Below are 14,599 nucleotides of genomic sequence, written 5' to 3' on the forward strand. Positions count from 1 at the left end.
ATTACATGTTTCCTTCAGGACATTTTTGCCAGAGAGGGTATTTGTTCGTTCCTCTCAAATTGGAAAGGGCATGTGGCTGTGCGAGCAAGCAGGCATTACTCTGCAGCTACCCCTCGTTGCATATTACCTATTTATTTTCTCAAGAAATTGTATACAATAAAAATGGTAATTTAACTTGCCATTAAATGTCGTGAATATTCTCAGTGCTTACCCCCACTGATTGTTTCAGCTGTCAAGCAGCAGGACGTGAGGCCTGATTGCCAGGCAGCCCCATTTTCCACTGCCTACAAGGAGGACATGTGCAGTACTGACTTGAGCGATTCACCACATTCTGATGACAAACCCATATGCAATGAAAGAGAATTGTAACTTCACATCTCATTTGAGCAGTGCAGTGCTGCTCAACAGGCCTCACTTGTATGAGTTTGTCATTCACGCCTGGATCTCTGCCTGTGTCACTGCTCCTAGAGGTAGTAGTAGGGACCCAGAGAAGCCTGCTTATGTGTTCAGGCCAGTAGCATCCTGCCTGTCACATAAAAATCAGGACTAAGGATATAACTTGGGGTAAGTGCTTGCTTACATTCACTAGGCCCTGGCTTCTGTCTGGAGAATTGCACACACCACACAAAGGATGCTTTTCAGACACTCTAGATGCACCCTTGGTTTTGTAGGAGGAGGAAAGAGGCACCTTGAAGAACACAGGTCTCGAGTTCAGTGAGTGAAAGGTGTTTGGTGTGTGTGCACTCTTCTCTCTAGAGCATCTTGTCAATTTGCTTTTTCCTAATGGCTACCGTAAGATATGTATATTGTTTTAAATCACTAAAACTTGTTTTTGATAAGTAAGTTCTCTTGTTGGACCTAAAGAGTCTAATTTTAGATGTGTTCGTCCATCATTAATCCAAGAGCCAAATGCACTTACAGGGAAGGCCCAGGCCTGTCTGGGCAGAGAGGGCTAGTTACTGGCCAGGAGCAGTAGAGAAGGGAGACAGAGGCATTCACGTGGCATCTCAGGTGGAGAGAGTCAGGCTAGGGGGAGAGGAAGTGATTGGATTTTTCCAAACACAGATCAAAACAACACTCTGTTTAAGCCAGACCTGTAATCCCAGCTGCTCTGGAAGCAATCAGGAGACTCACTGCAGTTTCAAGGGCAGCTTGGTCTCCACACCAAGTTACAGCCCAGCTAAGGCAGCCTTGAGAGCAAATAGTAATAGAAGAAGATCAAGGATATAGCCTAATGGTAGAGCTAGCATGTGCCAGTACCCACCAGAGAAAGTGAGGGACACGAGGAGAGCTGTTCGGGTGTCAGAGTCCATTTAACCCTCACACGTGCCTCCTGAGCAAGCAAACATTTGGTAGGAACCTTGGTTGAGGCATCACTAGCCAAGACCTTGCTCTGTTCTCCTCTCTAATTGTCGAGATGATTAACAAAGGGTGAGCGCTGTCCTGCCTGAATCGGTGCGAAACCTCACGGCTGGGCATGGGACTTGGGCATGTTGGCTCATTTGCTGACTTACTGAAGATGACTCAGAAGTCCCAAGACTCCTGCTTATATAAAGTCTTGAACGTTTGTCAGTACCTGGTTTTGTTTAAGAGTTATATCATAGACATGTTTGGCAGTTACATCCTCCTAGTTTTAGGAATTTAAATCTCTCTCATGAGGCCAGCTATTTGCATCCCCCAGCATGGGATTCGTTTGCTGCATGGGTAAGAAACTGTGTACAGATTCCTCAGTGGGAAATGGATGGCCCTCTGACCTGTCTTTCTTGCCTTCCCACAGGCCTGTGATGGTAACTTGGGTGAGAGTCGATGACGAAATGCCTCAACATGCCGTTCTGTCTGGGCCGAATCTGTTCATCAATAACCTAAACAAAACAGACAATGGTACTTACCGCTGTGAGGCTTCCAACACAGTGGGGAAAGCTCATTCGGACTATATGCTGTATGTATACGGTACGTGAGGAGATAAAGCCCTTGCCCAGTCACTCCTCTGCATGTAGCTGCTGCCTGGGTTTCACCCCAAAGCCTTTGGTCAAGTTGAAAACCAAAAAATCAGTTGGTATTCTTCAGGAACTTAAAGAAGCCCAGCCTGAGGTGGACCCCAGTGGTCTCCACCTGGGTTGACAGTGACTGTTCTTCTCTCCCTCTGATCATGGGGGTTTCCCACAAGATCATAGTCTCTGGTCGTGCTGAGTAGGAAGGCTGTCCTCAGGCACCAGCCATGGAGATTATGTTAGAAGTAGTGTCTGAAAAATTCAACCTTACCAATTAGTGCCGTTCAGCTCAGAAAGTTTATTCCCAGTGGTTTTTTTTTTTCTTACGATGCCTGGGCTAGCCTTTCTCCTGCTTTGATGAGCAGAGCTATCTTCTTTTCAACATGAAGCTATGAAATACAGAGGACTTTGCAAGCCAGTAAACACTGAATAAATATAAGGTTCTTGGTAGTTGTGGAGACTACCTACACCTTCTGTTTTAGACCCAAATGCCAACTTTTTAAAAATGTAATGTTTTCTTAACATCTTTCTACAGGGTTATTAAAGTATATTATCATTAATTTCATTTTGGAATCCACAGATATGTATGGAACACCTATGGTGCTAGGCATTTCCCATTTGTATCTTGCTGCTGATTTTATACACTGCGAATATGCTCTATTTAGTTGAAAAGTACACTCTCTTTATAGTCTTATGCTGTCAAATCGAGTCTCTTCTGTCCAATTGAACTCTCTTCATTCTATACCAAGAAAAATTCATGCACTGGTCCAACACAAAATGAGTAACCAGAGGGAAAAGCAAAGCCCTAATGTTATAAATATTTGAATATGGAGACTACACGTCTGCCCTCATATTAGCTTTGTAAACAACCCAAGTTAAGTTACATGTGTGCAAATATAGACATAGATACATACATTATCCATAAGGAATAATATTTACACTGCGCTGTCTCAGAACCTGGGGATCCTTATGAAGGAAGAAAGGAAAGAGGTATGTTTGAACAGAGAAGCATCCTTTATACCCTACCTATATCGATATGAAATTATAATCCTTAGCCTATACTTGAGGGGTTTTCTTCTGTTACCACAGTCATTCTCAGCCTCCCTAATGCTGTGACCCTATACTACAGTTCCTCATGTTGTGGTGACCCCCAACCATAAAGCTATTTTATTGCTGCTTCATATTATAAATGGTAGTGATAGACAGGACATCTGATATGTGACTCCCCCCAAAGAGGTCATGACCCACAGGTTGAGGACTACTGCCTTAACGTGATACAGAATTACTGTCAAAGCCCTGTATCTACAAATGTCTAGCCCTTTCCAGTCTTGTTAGTGATCCATACACAGCTACAGTTCTCCTTGGTGCTTAAGGAAGTGTACATTTCTCCTTCTTTGCTTTGTAGATGAGATAGGGGCCAAGGCACTGGGTCTCAGCTGGCAACATGCAGAACTGCTCCGTTGCACTATTTGGCCAGGGTGGAAGATTCAGTCCTCTGTGTGCTTTGCATACACCCCTTCCACTCTGAGGTTTAAGCCTCATGGGAGCACCTCTGACATCAGCACCCAAGTCTACACACATCAGTACAGCTCCTTACAGACTTCATCCATGTTCTCCCAGTCTTCGCACTCCAGAGACTAAATTATCTGGAAAAATAGTTCAGCTTATAGTACCTACTATTCCGACAGCTCAAGAGGAGAAACATTTTTGAGGCCTTGTTGGGCAAACATATTTGCATAATTTGGAAAATTAGCTTATAACTAGCGCGTGTTGAGTGTTCCCTTCATGCTGTTTCTGGCATTGACAGTTTTACATGATCTCATCTGATGTCCACAACACCACCAAGATAAGTGCTTATTTTCCATCCCATTTGACATATGATACAATGAAGGGCCACCATGCTGTGAATCCAAAGCCCACTGCAAGGTTGGTCTTTGCAGTGCCCCTTATTCTCACAGCTTTTCAAGAAACCAAGTCTCTTTAAAACAAGATCAGCCTTTTTAGATTAGCGTCCTAGGTATCATTACATTGTTTGAATACCAAGTATTGTAAGAACTCACCTACTTAGACAAACACACCCGTATACAAGTGTATTCCTGATCCAGGATGCTCCATCCAGCCTTCTAGGGATTCTCTATCTCTTGGTCCCTGCTCAGAGCACCATCAGAATGGCGGGCTAGCGTACTAAATTGAAGTATTGCTAATGCAGTAACAAAACACTAACAATTAGGGCAGGGATGGGCAGATAAGCTCTTCAAAGCAATACAGTATGACACTCCAGCAGTTTTTAAAGTATTCTGTACTAAATGTTGACACACTTCGAAAGCATTTAATTCTCCGAAAGTAAGTTCTCTCCTTGAAGCCTCCGACTGGCGTGAGCCCGAGTCCCCGTTGAGTTTGCTCTTCTAGCATCTGCATGCCAAGCACAGCTCATTTGACTTCCGCTCTTTGCGTTTCTGCCTGTTTGCTATAATGCTGCATATTGATTTCAGGGCCTCGGGCATACCGGGTAAGCACTCTGATAAGCTACATCCCAGCCCTCTGGCTTCTTAAATAGTTGCCTTGTGCTGCCCTTCTTACTGAAAAGGACCTCAGCAAGGATGTTTCACCCAATAATGGAATCTGACTCCTTCAAGATTTCCTGAACCAGGTGTGAAGGACAAGAATTGCCTAGTGTCGATGGAGATCACTGAACATGTGTCATTTGTACATAACGAGGGGACTGTGCCCTCTGCCTAATGTCTATCCCCTCGTTCATCTTGTCTGCCTTTTGGTTCATAATCACGTCTTCCGATCACATTCACACCCATTCTTACTGTGCCATACCATCCTGAGCTCCGTGTCATTGCACTGGGAAATAGCATTAGAGTGGAGCAGGGCCAGGCTTATAGTACTGCCTTTCAGTGGCAACACTATAATGGATGCAAGTAGGAAAGCCACATTATTACCCCCTGTCAGGGCAGGAGGCACTGTCTGCACAGTTTACTTGTCTTGGAAGGAGGCAGAATCTCCGTGCTGGCTAGGGTCAGGGACTCAGCTCATCTGTCTCTGAGTTAGCACCTGTCATCGGTGTGACTGTGCTCAAATAAGTTGCCCAGTCACAAAAAAATAAATAAATAAAACCACTTCCTTACCTGTGGCTTCCAGAAACCACACGCCAAAGGGCTCAACTGCAACACTACTCAGACATTTTTTTATCCTGTTCTTTTAAGAAGGTAATTTAAATTTAAATTTCATCATCTTAACTTCCTTGAATGAGACTTCACATAGAATCCTTTTTGGAGGCTGCAATTAAACAACAGTTTAATTTGCTTGTTTCCACGTCTTGAAGGAGAAGTCTGTCAGAAAGCAGAACCAGTTGCTGTTGGTTCTTCCTTACCACGTTCATACTAGTGTGATTGTGTACGAGGAGCAGTTTGTGAGGAAAATGAAAACCTTTGATTATTGATCAATGATAGTCGTCATTTTATGCAGACTTCGCAGCCAAGCACCAAAAGAGTCATCCATCAACTTCCAGGAAGCTGTGCCAAACCCAGTAAAGGTGCAATATATAATTAAAGTTCTGATGTATTAATTAGACAATCCGAGAGCTCACTTGAAGATAAAAGGACACCAGATGTGTCAGGGAGAAAAAGTTGACGTGCTTTAGATAAAATTTAAAATCAAAAGCCTTCAAATCGTCTCATGCTCTGTTATAGCGGGATGATTGCTTAGTTCAAAGTCTCGCTGACAATTTAACATATTCAGTTTGATCATCCGGGCTTAGATTTTTTTTTTCTTTTTTTGCCCTTTCCTTATTCCCAAATAAATTTTGAGACGATAGAAGATACAGTGCATCAAGTAGCAGACAGCAGTTCCTTGTCAGGCTCCTGGTTTTGAGGGTCCAACCTCGCTTATATTTAGCTCTCTTTTTCACAAGATGGAAAGTTTCCTTCCATTTTTATCTTGTGGTATACTTAGGTCAGGCTTTTAACACGAGCACAGGCAATTTATTAATATTTATAAGGTATAAAAATTTATTGACTTTTAAAAAAATAACATCTCCGTAAACTCTCACTTGCCTGGAACCAGGTACTCAGGCCATGGTACTCTCTCTTCTTTGCACTCACTGTGGATACAGAAGGGGTTTCCCTTCCTGCTGGGATGTATGGATGGGAAATAATGAACTTAGCATCTGCAGGGAGCTTGTGTGGCTGCCATGTTCATCCTTGGTGATACAAGCCCTTTACAGGCAGCAGCTCCTTCTCTTCCCTCCCGTCTGTGAAGTAGAAAGGCAGGGACAGCCATGCTTTCTTGACCCCGACCGGGTGACTCAGCCTTGCCTTTAAGGTCTGGTGAGGCTTTGGATGTCCAGTGTTTTTTAGATTTTTTCTCACCTTTCTATTTTCTTGTTTCATTTCTAATTCACTTCATAAATAAGAAAGCCGATCTTCTTAGCTCTTCCAACCAAGGCTTTAGGCATAATTTCAGACCTACATCTTCCCAGGGGAAGGAATGTGGTGGTGTAAAGAGAGAAGCCATCCAACAAACATCTCAATGTCTCCATGCCTTTGTTTGTCATTACTAGTCATTGTTGTGTTCAGCATTGTGGGTTTGATTTTCCTTTTTTTTTTTATCCAGATCCCCCCACAACTATCCCTCCTCCCACAACAACCACCACCACCACTACCACCACCACCACCACCACCACCATCCTTACCATCATCACAGGTATGGTACCTTCATTGCCATTGGAAATGTCCTGAATGTATTTTTGTCTTTTTGGTATAATGAAGAAGAAGACTAGCTGTTCCCTGGAAGGCCTCTGAGCCTAACTGTTCCCCTACTTTGGAACTCCAGAGACACCCAATACTGTATTCTCGAATTGAGTCGTAAGGACCCAGGGAAAGCTTTTATCATATGAGTTGGCAGCAGATCAGAGGCTGTGCACCTTAGCATGAGGGAAATCTTTACGAAGCCATCACTGTTCAAAGCAAAACAGCGTCCTGGCTGCTAGAGAGCCCACCAGTAGCTTCCACTTGGCCACAACTGGTGAGATGGTAAGTATCATGGCCTGGATTACAGAATGCCCTGGTCTAAATTTCATCTTAATCCACACAAAGGAAGTATGTGCACCAAGTTTCATAATGTCGTGGGCCACACTTGAGGATGCACCGCCGTCCTCCCTCCTTTGATAGGTGCCTGCACAAGCTTCTTGTTGCCTGGGAGATTGCAGGAATCAGATGCAGTCGTTGTCTTTTCTAAGCTGAGCACTTGTATGCACCACCTCTTTTATATATGTATAGCCTCCCTCCCTTCCCATCCTGGTGCCCAGTGGCTCTCAAACAGTTTGAATCTTTGACTGGAAACCTTGGAGTCTCTTCTGGTCTAGCAAGATCTAACAGTGCATTCCTATACCACACCAACCCAGTGTGCAGGGATTCCCTAGACCAAGCCTTCCCTGACTACCATTTCCAGGTGTCCACTCTAAGGAAGGAAAGAATCTCTTGCAAAAGTGACTTTGCCCCTTAGGAATGTTATCTGGCAAGTGTCTGAGGTTTCTTTGAACCATGAATGTGGTCACTGTGTCCCTGGACTCCTTGATATATTTGAGACACGCTTGGTCCTCTTCTGTGTTCACATCTTTAGCACCCAAGATCTAGCAGCCACCTCCTAGGATCACATTGATTTTCTGGAGACATTTTATTTGCCATTTGCTCAACAGCTGATGAGTTGACAGAAAGCAAAGTGCTCCGTGAGAGACGAGGCCTCATCACAGATACTGGCATGGATTGTCTAATCTAGGTTTCTTCATCTTTCAGCTATTACGGTGGGACAAAGAACTCTGCCATAAGCCACTACTGAGGGGCTTCCTAAACACTGGTTACAAACACATGTGTGCCTGAAGTAAACGTTAACCCTTCTGAAAATCCATCAATTGGTGTCATGTCTCGCTCCAAACCCGGCTCTCTCTAGAGGATCTGCTTCCCAGTTCTTGTCTGTGTTTCTGCTTGAGCTCTTTGTCAGTCCCCTTTGCTTCGTAGAACTCAGTTTGGAGCATAATAGACCAATGCCTGGCATCTTCTGTATCTTTCATTATCATATGGAAGATGTTCCTCCTCTGTTCAGATGTCCACACAGCTATACTGCCAGTGCTTCATCCTAAGAATCCAGTTCCCCATCTCTTATCTACTTAGGAAAACTGGACTAGGTGTGTACGTTTTCATTCTGTTCTGTTTGCCTGGCAATGCGGGAATGGAATCCGGGGCCTCTAGAATGATACCCAAGGCAAGCACTGTATAGCTGCGCTATATCCTCCATCCTTTAGGCATTTGCTTTTCTTCCCAGGTTTCATCATTTCCTGTGAAGAGTCATTTGGATGTGAGAACAAATAACCAAATATCATTAGCAGTGTGTTCCTCTTCGCAGAAGTATGTCACAGCCTGTATACCTCCGTGGTAGAAGATTCCATTTTGGTATCTGTAAGGGTTTATATCTGAAGGCAGTAAAGCCGTCTCTCATTCTGTGAATAAACTCCTCATTTCTCTTGAATGTGGAGCAACACCTTTCCCGTGTGACAGCTTCATCGCTTCAGCATTCCCTGACTCTTCCATCACCACACTTCATCTCACAAGTCACCTGGGTCGCTCTAAGTCACAGCTCTTAATCCTTTGCTCCCAAGCACCTCCTTCTGCTGTGAAGGTCCTCAAACCTGTACAACTCACTGTGATCACAGTTCTGACTGCAGAGGCACTGTCTAGAAAGAAATTCTTAGAATAAATGTCACCATATTTCTGGCCACATCAGAGAAGGCTTTAATTGGAACATGTCTACTTCTGTCTCTACCACTGGCCTCTCAGTTGAAAATAACTTAGGACGGTCTCACGGGTGCACTTTGGTCTGTGGGTGTTAGCGCTCGAATGCTTTCTACAACACCAGATGCATCTGTGGTAACAAATACGCAGATCTTCACGAGCACACCCAAGAGTCATTAAACGAAAATGGCTACGAAAACAGCGTTGTGGCATCCGTCCCTTTAATGGAGGTGATCTTTCAGGCTTACTGTGTCTTAATAAGCTGCCTTCTATATATTTATCTCACCCAGAAAGCAACTTGTAGAATTTAACATTTGCTCCTTTCTCCAAACAGATTAGAGGTTATGGACTTGAATGGTTCTCTGTCCCACTTTAAAGGTCCAGGCTATCCCCTAGATTTAGATTGGTTCCTAAAGAGTCTTCCAGACAGAATCCTGACAAATGGATGGCTAAATTAATTTCCACTGCTCCCCTCCTGCACTGTTTGGTACGTTTACAGCCACCATTAGCCTTAAAAGCTTCAATAGCCAGATCTAGCAACAATAACATAAAGATGGGGTCCTAAAAAGAAAAAGAAGCACCCACAGTTGGCTATTTCTTTCCTCCTAGTCAGATGCAATAACTGAAAGCCATTCCCCAGGTCAGAGTTTCATTACTAGAAAAATGTACAAATGCAATAGAAAAATATTTTTTAAGCTCAAAAGGTCTAGTTGATTTCTGATTTCTCCTAAAGGAGCTCTGCAGAGCTAGCTTTTATCTTCCCTACCCAGGGTAATGGAATTGTTCTCTCTGTTAGGACGGCATTCTGTCCCCAGGCATCTTGCTCTAGAAACATATCACACCTCCATCCTGGAGGCACTTGCAGGAATTCAATACCCCTCCAAGTCTTCTTTGTCCCCCAACACCCCAAAATCTTAGATGTCCTACTTTGCTAGGAGAGCAGTGGCCTCTGCCTGCCGTTCTCTCCACTTGCAGCAGACTGGTGACTTGTCAGACACACCAGGAGGGTAGCCCTGTCTAGGGGAATGTTTCTGCAGTATGAAAGAGAGTATTCAGGCTGAACATACTGTTCACACCTTTAATCCCGATGCCTGGGAGGCAGAGGCAGGTGGATCTCTGTGAGTTAGAGGCCATCCAGGTCTATATATGGAGGTCTTGTCTCAAAGACAAGGTGGGGAGACAGACAGACAGACAGACAGACAGACAGACAGACAGACAGGGAGGATCAAGAATATTCAGTATCTGCTATACCAGCAGAAATGTAACTTTACAGCTGAGAAGTCATTAACATTATTCTAAGGCCTCCACATAAAGAAAACAACTTGAGGATGGACTTGGGTGAGAAGCCATTTAGAGCCTCATTGGCATTTGCCCTAAGGTTCAAAGGTATCTCTCTCAATCTTTTCTGTTAGTTGATGTTATGATTGTTTCTGTTCAGCTCTTGACTTTGGGAGGCCCACCCCTGCCCCTTAGTGTTTTGTTTTTTGTCATGTCAGGTTTTCCATGGGGTTTCTCCATTTGTGAGAGTTTATGCCACAGCATAGGAGAGCAAATCAGAGGAATCGTTTGAACTTTTCTTCTTTGTCAGCTCCATGTTTCAAGGATAGTTGCAGCTCCTGTCTCTGTGCCTCTGTGCTTGGAGAGAGCTTTAGCATCTTCTAATTAGGTCAGGCTTCCTTCCTGAACTGTTCTCGGGGAAAGCATTCTGTTTCTCTCTCTCACTAACCTGGATAGTGTATTGTCCCTGCCTGGTGGAGTAGCGCTCAGCACTCGGCTTCTGTGGTGCACACCCTTCCTTAACAGCTCAGATACAGAACGCAGGCCAGGAGATGCACAACCTGTAGGTCACACTGTACACACTGTCGTAAATTTTAAAAATTAAAAAGAAAGAAAAACAGCTTCAGAATAAGAGTGAATGAATAGTTACAGGGCCAGATTGTGAAACACATTTAAAAGTCCTTTCATAAGAATGAAGTAGGTCATTTCTAAATGAGTTTTTCCTCCTTTTTAAAAAGCGTGTATTCAATTAAGTATTTTGTATTTCTTAGAAAAGAAAATAGCAAGGTTTCTCTTATGGGTGTCAAAGCACTCAAAAGCCCATAAACTTGGGAGGAACTGACTCCTAGCCTCAGGCCCATGTATTATTGGGCTTTCTCGGCGGTTTACCATGTTAATGTGAATTAGATCACGTACAGAAGGCGTACACAACCTTTTCCTTCAGTGGTATTTGGAGAGCATGCCAGGAGGGGAACCTACACCAAGCATACATGTGTCTAAAAGGAGGGACACGTGTGCTGGACACCAAGTCGATGGCATGGCCATCTGAATAGTAACAGCTTTGTGTCACATAGAGCTCTGTGTTCCCAATGACTCCAACCCTGAGCTGCAGATATTGGCAGGATGCAAAGGCTATAAGCTGATCTACATTTACATATGTATTCCACAACGATTGAGCACCCATACTAAGTGTAGGAAAGGACATTTTAAACCCCATGTGTGTTTGAGAGGTGCCATGCAACTGGAGAGTTCATGTCAAAGGCAGCAGCTGCAACAGGGCAGCATCGCGGAAGTGATCTTTGCTCGATGCCATCAAAGAGTAGATAGGATGTAGATACAAAAATAATCATGAAGAGCCAATAGTGCCTCTAGCATCTCTCTCCAAGGCATGTGTATTTATGTTGCTTAGAGTGAGCCTCCCTTTTCCCTAGGAAACACAAATCCTTCGTCCTAGAATGTTTCCGGAGTTGCCTTCCTCCTGGGACTGCCATCTACTCCAGTGAGACTGTCTTCCCTCATACACTGAACATAGTTGAGAGATCCCAGTGTGCCCGAGGACAGGAATGTTAATATCAATGCGCCTCTTTTTACCTAGCATACCACCTTTGCATGTCCATCTCTTTTCATTCTGTCCTGTCCACATTTTCATTTTGCCCGTACTCGTAAACCCACTCACTACCTGTTGCCAACCATGTTTGACCTGTGCTGGTTCAGGAAGGAACAGAAGGAAGTAAGAGTTCCACAAATATTAAGTCATCAGACTCCACCATTTTTTTTTTAACGGTGAGGGGTGGAAAGTGAGGTGAGATATCTTTTTTCTACTACTCCTATCATAATTCCCCTAAGTGTATGTTCTTTATTTAAAAATTAATCCTGGAGATAAAGTTCCAACCAGTGTCCATACTCAACATCTGTCAGCAAAGCACATAAACGAGAGTAGCAGGAGTTCGGATTTCTTAGGATTTTAGAAGTAATACCTGGAATTCTCCCAATGGTAGGAACGTGAGAATGAAGGGCCCAGTCTTCCAGGATCTCATAAGAGATGAGTCCTAGCCTTGCAGAGCCCCTCCCTCCTCTTCTGCCCTGGCCACTGCCCTCCCTGCATCACCCCTACCCCTGCCTGGGTCTACTCTTCCTCCCCTGGCTTGTGTCCTGACCCCTTGGTCCCAGTCTGAAAGCCATAGGGATGGTTTTCCTTGTTAAAGGAAGCTACTCCATAGATAACAATTATTTTATAGAACATCTGGTTTGCAGATGAGGAGATCTCTGGGATTTGGGCTGCCCAGGGTGAACAATTTTGAAGAAGCTTTTTACAAAACTTGAAATTGCTTAACAACAAGCAGGAAGCCAACCCCCCTTCCTGCTGTTCTGGGGCTCACAATCTTGTCACTCACTGTGAGAGGAAGGTGGCATTTAAAAGATAATCTAGGGCTGGTGAGGTGGCTCCCTGGCTAAAGGGCTTGCTCCTCGAGCAGGAAAACCTCAGTTAGGATTCCCAGCACTCACATACGAGATGGGGCTAGTGGTGTGTGTGCATAGTCCCTGCCCTTAGGAGCAGAGGCCCAGGGTCCGGAGAGCTCACATCCACTCAGTCTAGATAAAGTGTGAACTCCAGGTTCAGTGAGAGACTCTGTCTCAAAGAATAAGGTGGATAAATAGGTGAGGGCCTCCTAATGTCAACCCTTTGTCTCCATACGCACCCATGCAGGGGAGCGCAACAACACACACACACACACACACACACACACACACACACACACACACACACACACACAGAGAGAGAGAGAGAGAGAGAGAGAGAGAGAGAGAGAGAGAGAGAGAGACAATGGTTTTCTTAGGGCGTCTAGTTTAGGCCTTTTAGCTTGGCTCTGTTCTTGGCCACTTTCTCCACCATTAAGGAATGATAGGTTAATTAGGCAGAACATAGGTGGTAAGGAAGTTAATTGGAAAACCAGTAGAAAATACATCTCAAACTTGAATTTTCCAGCACTTATTTTTCTCTTTCAACAGATTTCAAATAAATTGAGGGGGGCACCCATATTTAATATATATTGGCAAGCACAGCACAGCTATGAAGTAAAATTGTCAGGGGAATTCTTTGCCTGCCCTGGTGCTGAGATTTAAAGCCTCTCCATTGCAGAGACTGGGGAGGAATTCAATTAAGAAAGCCCGTTGGTTCTGTATTGACTTTAGTTAAGAAAATAAAGTAGGGAAAGTGTATTAAAATGTTGCTAGGCTGCTTGTCCCACTTCCAGCTAAGCTTCCGGCTGGCAAGACAGGCGCTTGAATTCCCCACAGCTAAGCATTGCTCTCGGGTAGACTGTTTTCTCCACGTTGTGCCCACAGCATTTTCCAGTGTCCACCCTGGTCTCACATAGCCACACGCTGCCCTACAGTGACTCTGTATCATAACACGAGAACAGCACAGGTCAATTGGTAAGAAATGTATTTAAGGTTGGGAATTTAATTTTGTTCTTGGATTTTCATTTATGGCACCCGTTGTGTTTGAGACCACAGACTAATTTATGGATTAGTTTTAAGCCCCCAGTCTGTCACACTCAATGAACAATTCTAAGTTGGAGAGAATCCATCTGAAAGGATTAGACTGAGCCACAGTGGGGCTTACACATGACTGTTTCAACTAAATATTGCCCAGCTGCCGCTCACACAGGCCAGGCGTGTTCCTCCTCTACTTGGCTACTTGGTTAAATGGCTACTGTCTCTAATCCCACACACTGTCAGGGCCTTCTCATTGCGTAAATATCATACCTCAGCATGAAGTATCTGTGGTTATTTCGTTTGTTTGAGGCAGGGTCACATTAACTGCTTGCAGGACTCTAAGCCTAAGAAGAGAAGTCAGTGTTGAATGAAAGACTGTCTTTCAAGTCAGTGCCAGGCCTGTGTCAGACACCTTTTGGTTGTAAACTCATAAAGCAGCTAAGAAATGCGTAGGAAGGCTACGTACACCCACACACAGCATTTGTGAGGACAGGGGATTGGCTTGCTTTTGTTTCGTTATTTTTAAAAATGGTATTGTATATTATTGTAAAATAATATGCAATACATTTACCCTCACCATAATTAAAACTAGAAAGAATGCCTTAACGTAGCTGTTTTGTATATTATAACTAGTGCTTCCCAATCAACTTTTTGTGACCTATTTTTCTCATCGGCCTAGCTTAAAAAAATTTTTTAAGACAACAAAATTAGCTTTTAAAAGTCTTTCTGAGGGCAACTAGACACTGTTCTTCAAGCCAGTTATTGCATTTATAACTTCGTTTGGAAATGTTTGCATTTTCCCACACAATTAAAGTGTTCTGAAATACTCCACTGACCACCCCAGAAGCTGATGCTTGAGGGCTAGGATTGTGTTTTCTCTACTTCCTGATGAAGACACCCTAATAAAGTGTGCTTCACCATTTTGGACTCACTCAGCCCAGAGCCAAGTTGTCTATGGTGTGTCTGCATGGTGTCATAATGCAATTACAAAGAAGAATTAGATCCCGCCCTAGTTTCCCTGTGGGGAGCACGCGGTCT

At 43.9% G+C, this 14,599-nt stretch overlaps 1 protein-coding gene across 6 annotated transcripts in view; it reads left to right on the forward strand.

The window, feature by feature from the left end:
* Cadm1 (cell adhesion molecule 1) overlaps nucleotides 1-14,599 on the forward strand; it is a 322,470-nt gene that overhangs the window by 281,931 nt on the left and 25,940 nt on the right. For 3 of the 6 annotated variants that reach the window (NM_001012201.3, NM_001436522.1, NM_001436525.1), the window contains 2 exon segments: nucleotides 1,778-1,950; nucleotides 6,612-6,701. In NM_001012201.3, coding sequence (NP_001012201.1) covers nucleotides 1,778-1,950; nucleotides 6,612-6,701 — 263 coding nt within the window. 6 annotated transcript variants of the gene reach the window in all.

The sequence above is a fragment of the Rattus norvegicus genome, chromosome 8 (genome assembly GCF_021556685.1).
Source record: "Rattus norvegicus strain SHRSP/BbbUtx chromosome 8, alternate assembly SHRSP_T2T, whole genome shotgun sequence".
Taxonomy (NCBI): domain Eukaryota; kingdom Metazoa; phylum Chordata; class Mammalia; order Rodentia; family Muridae; genus Rattus; species Rattus norvegicus.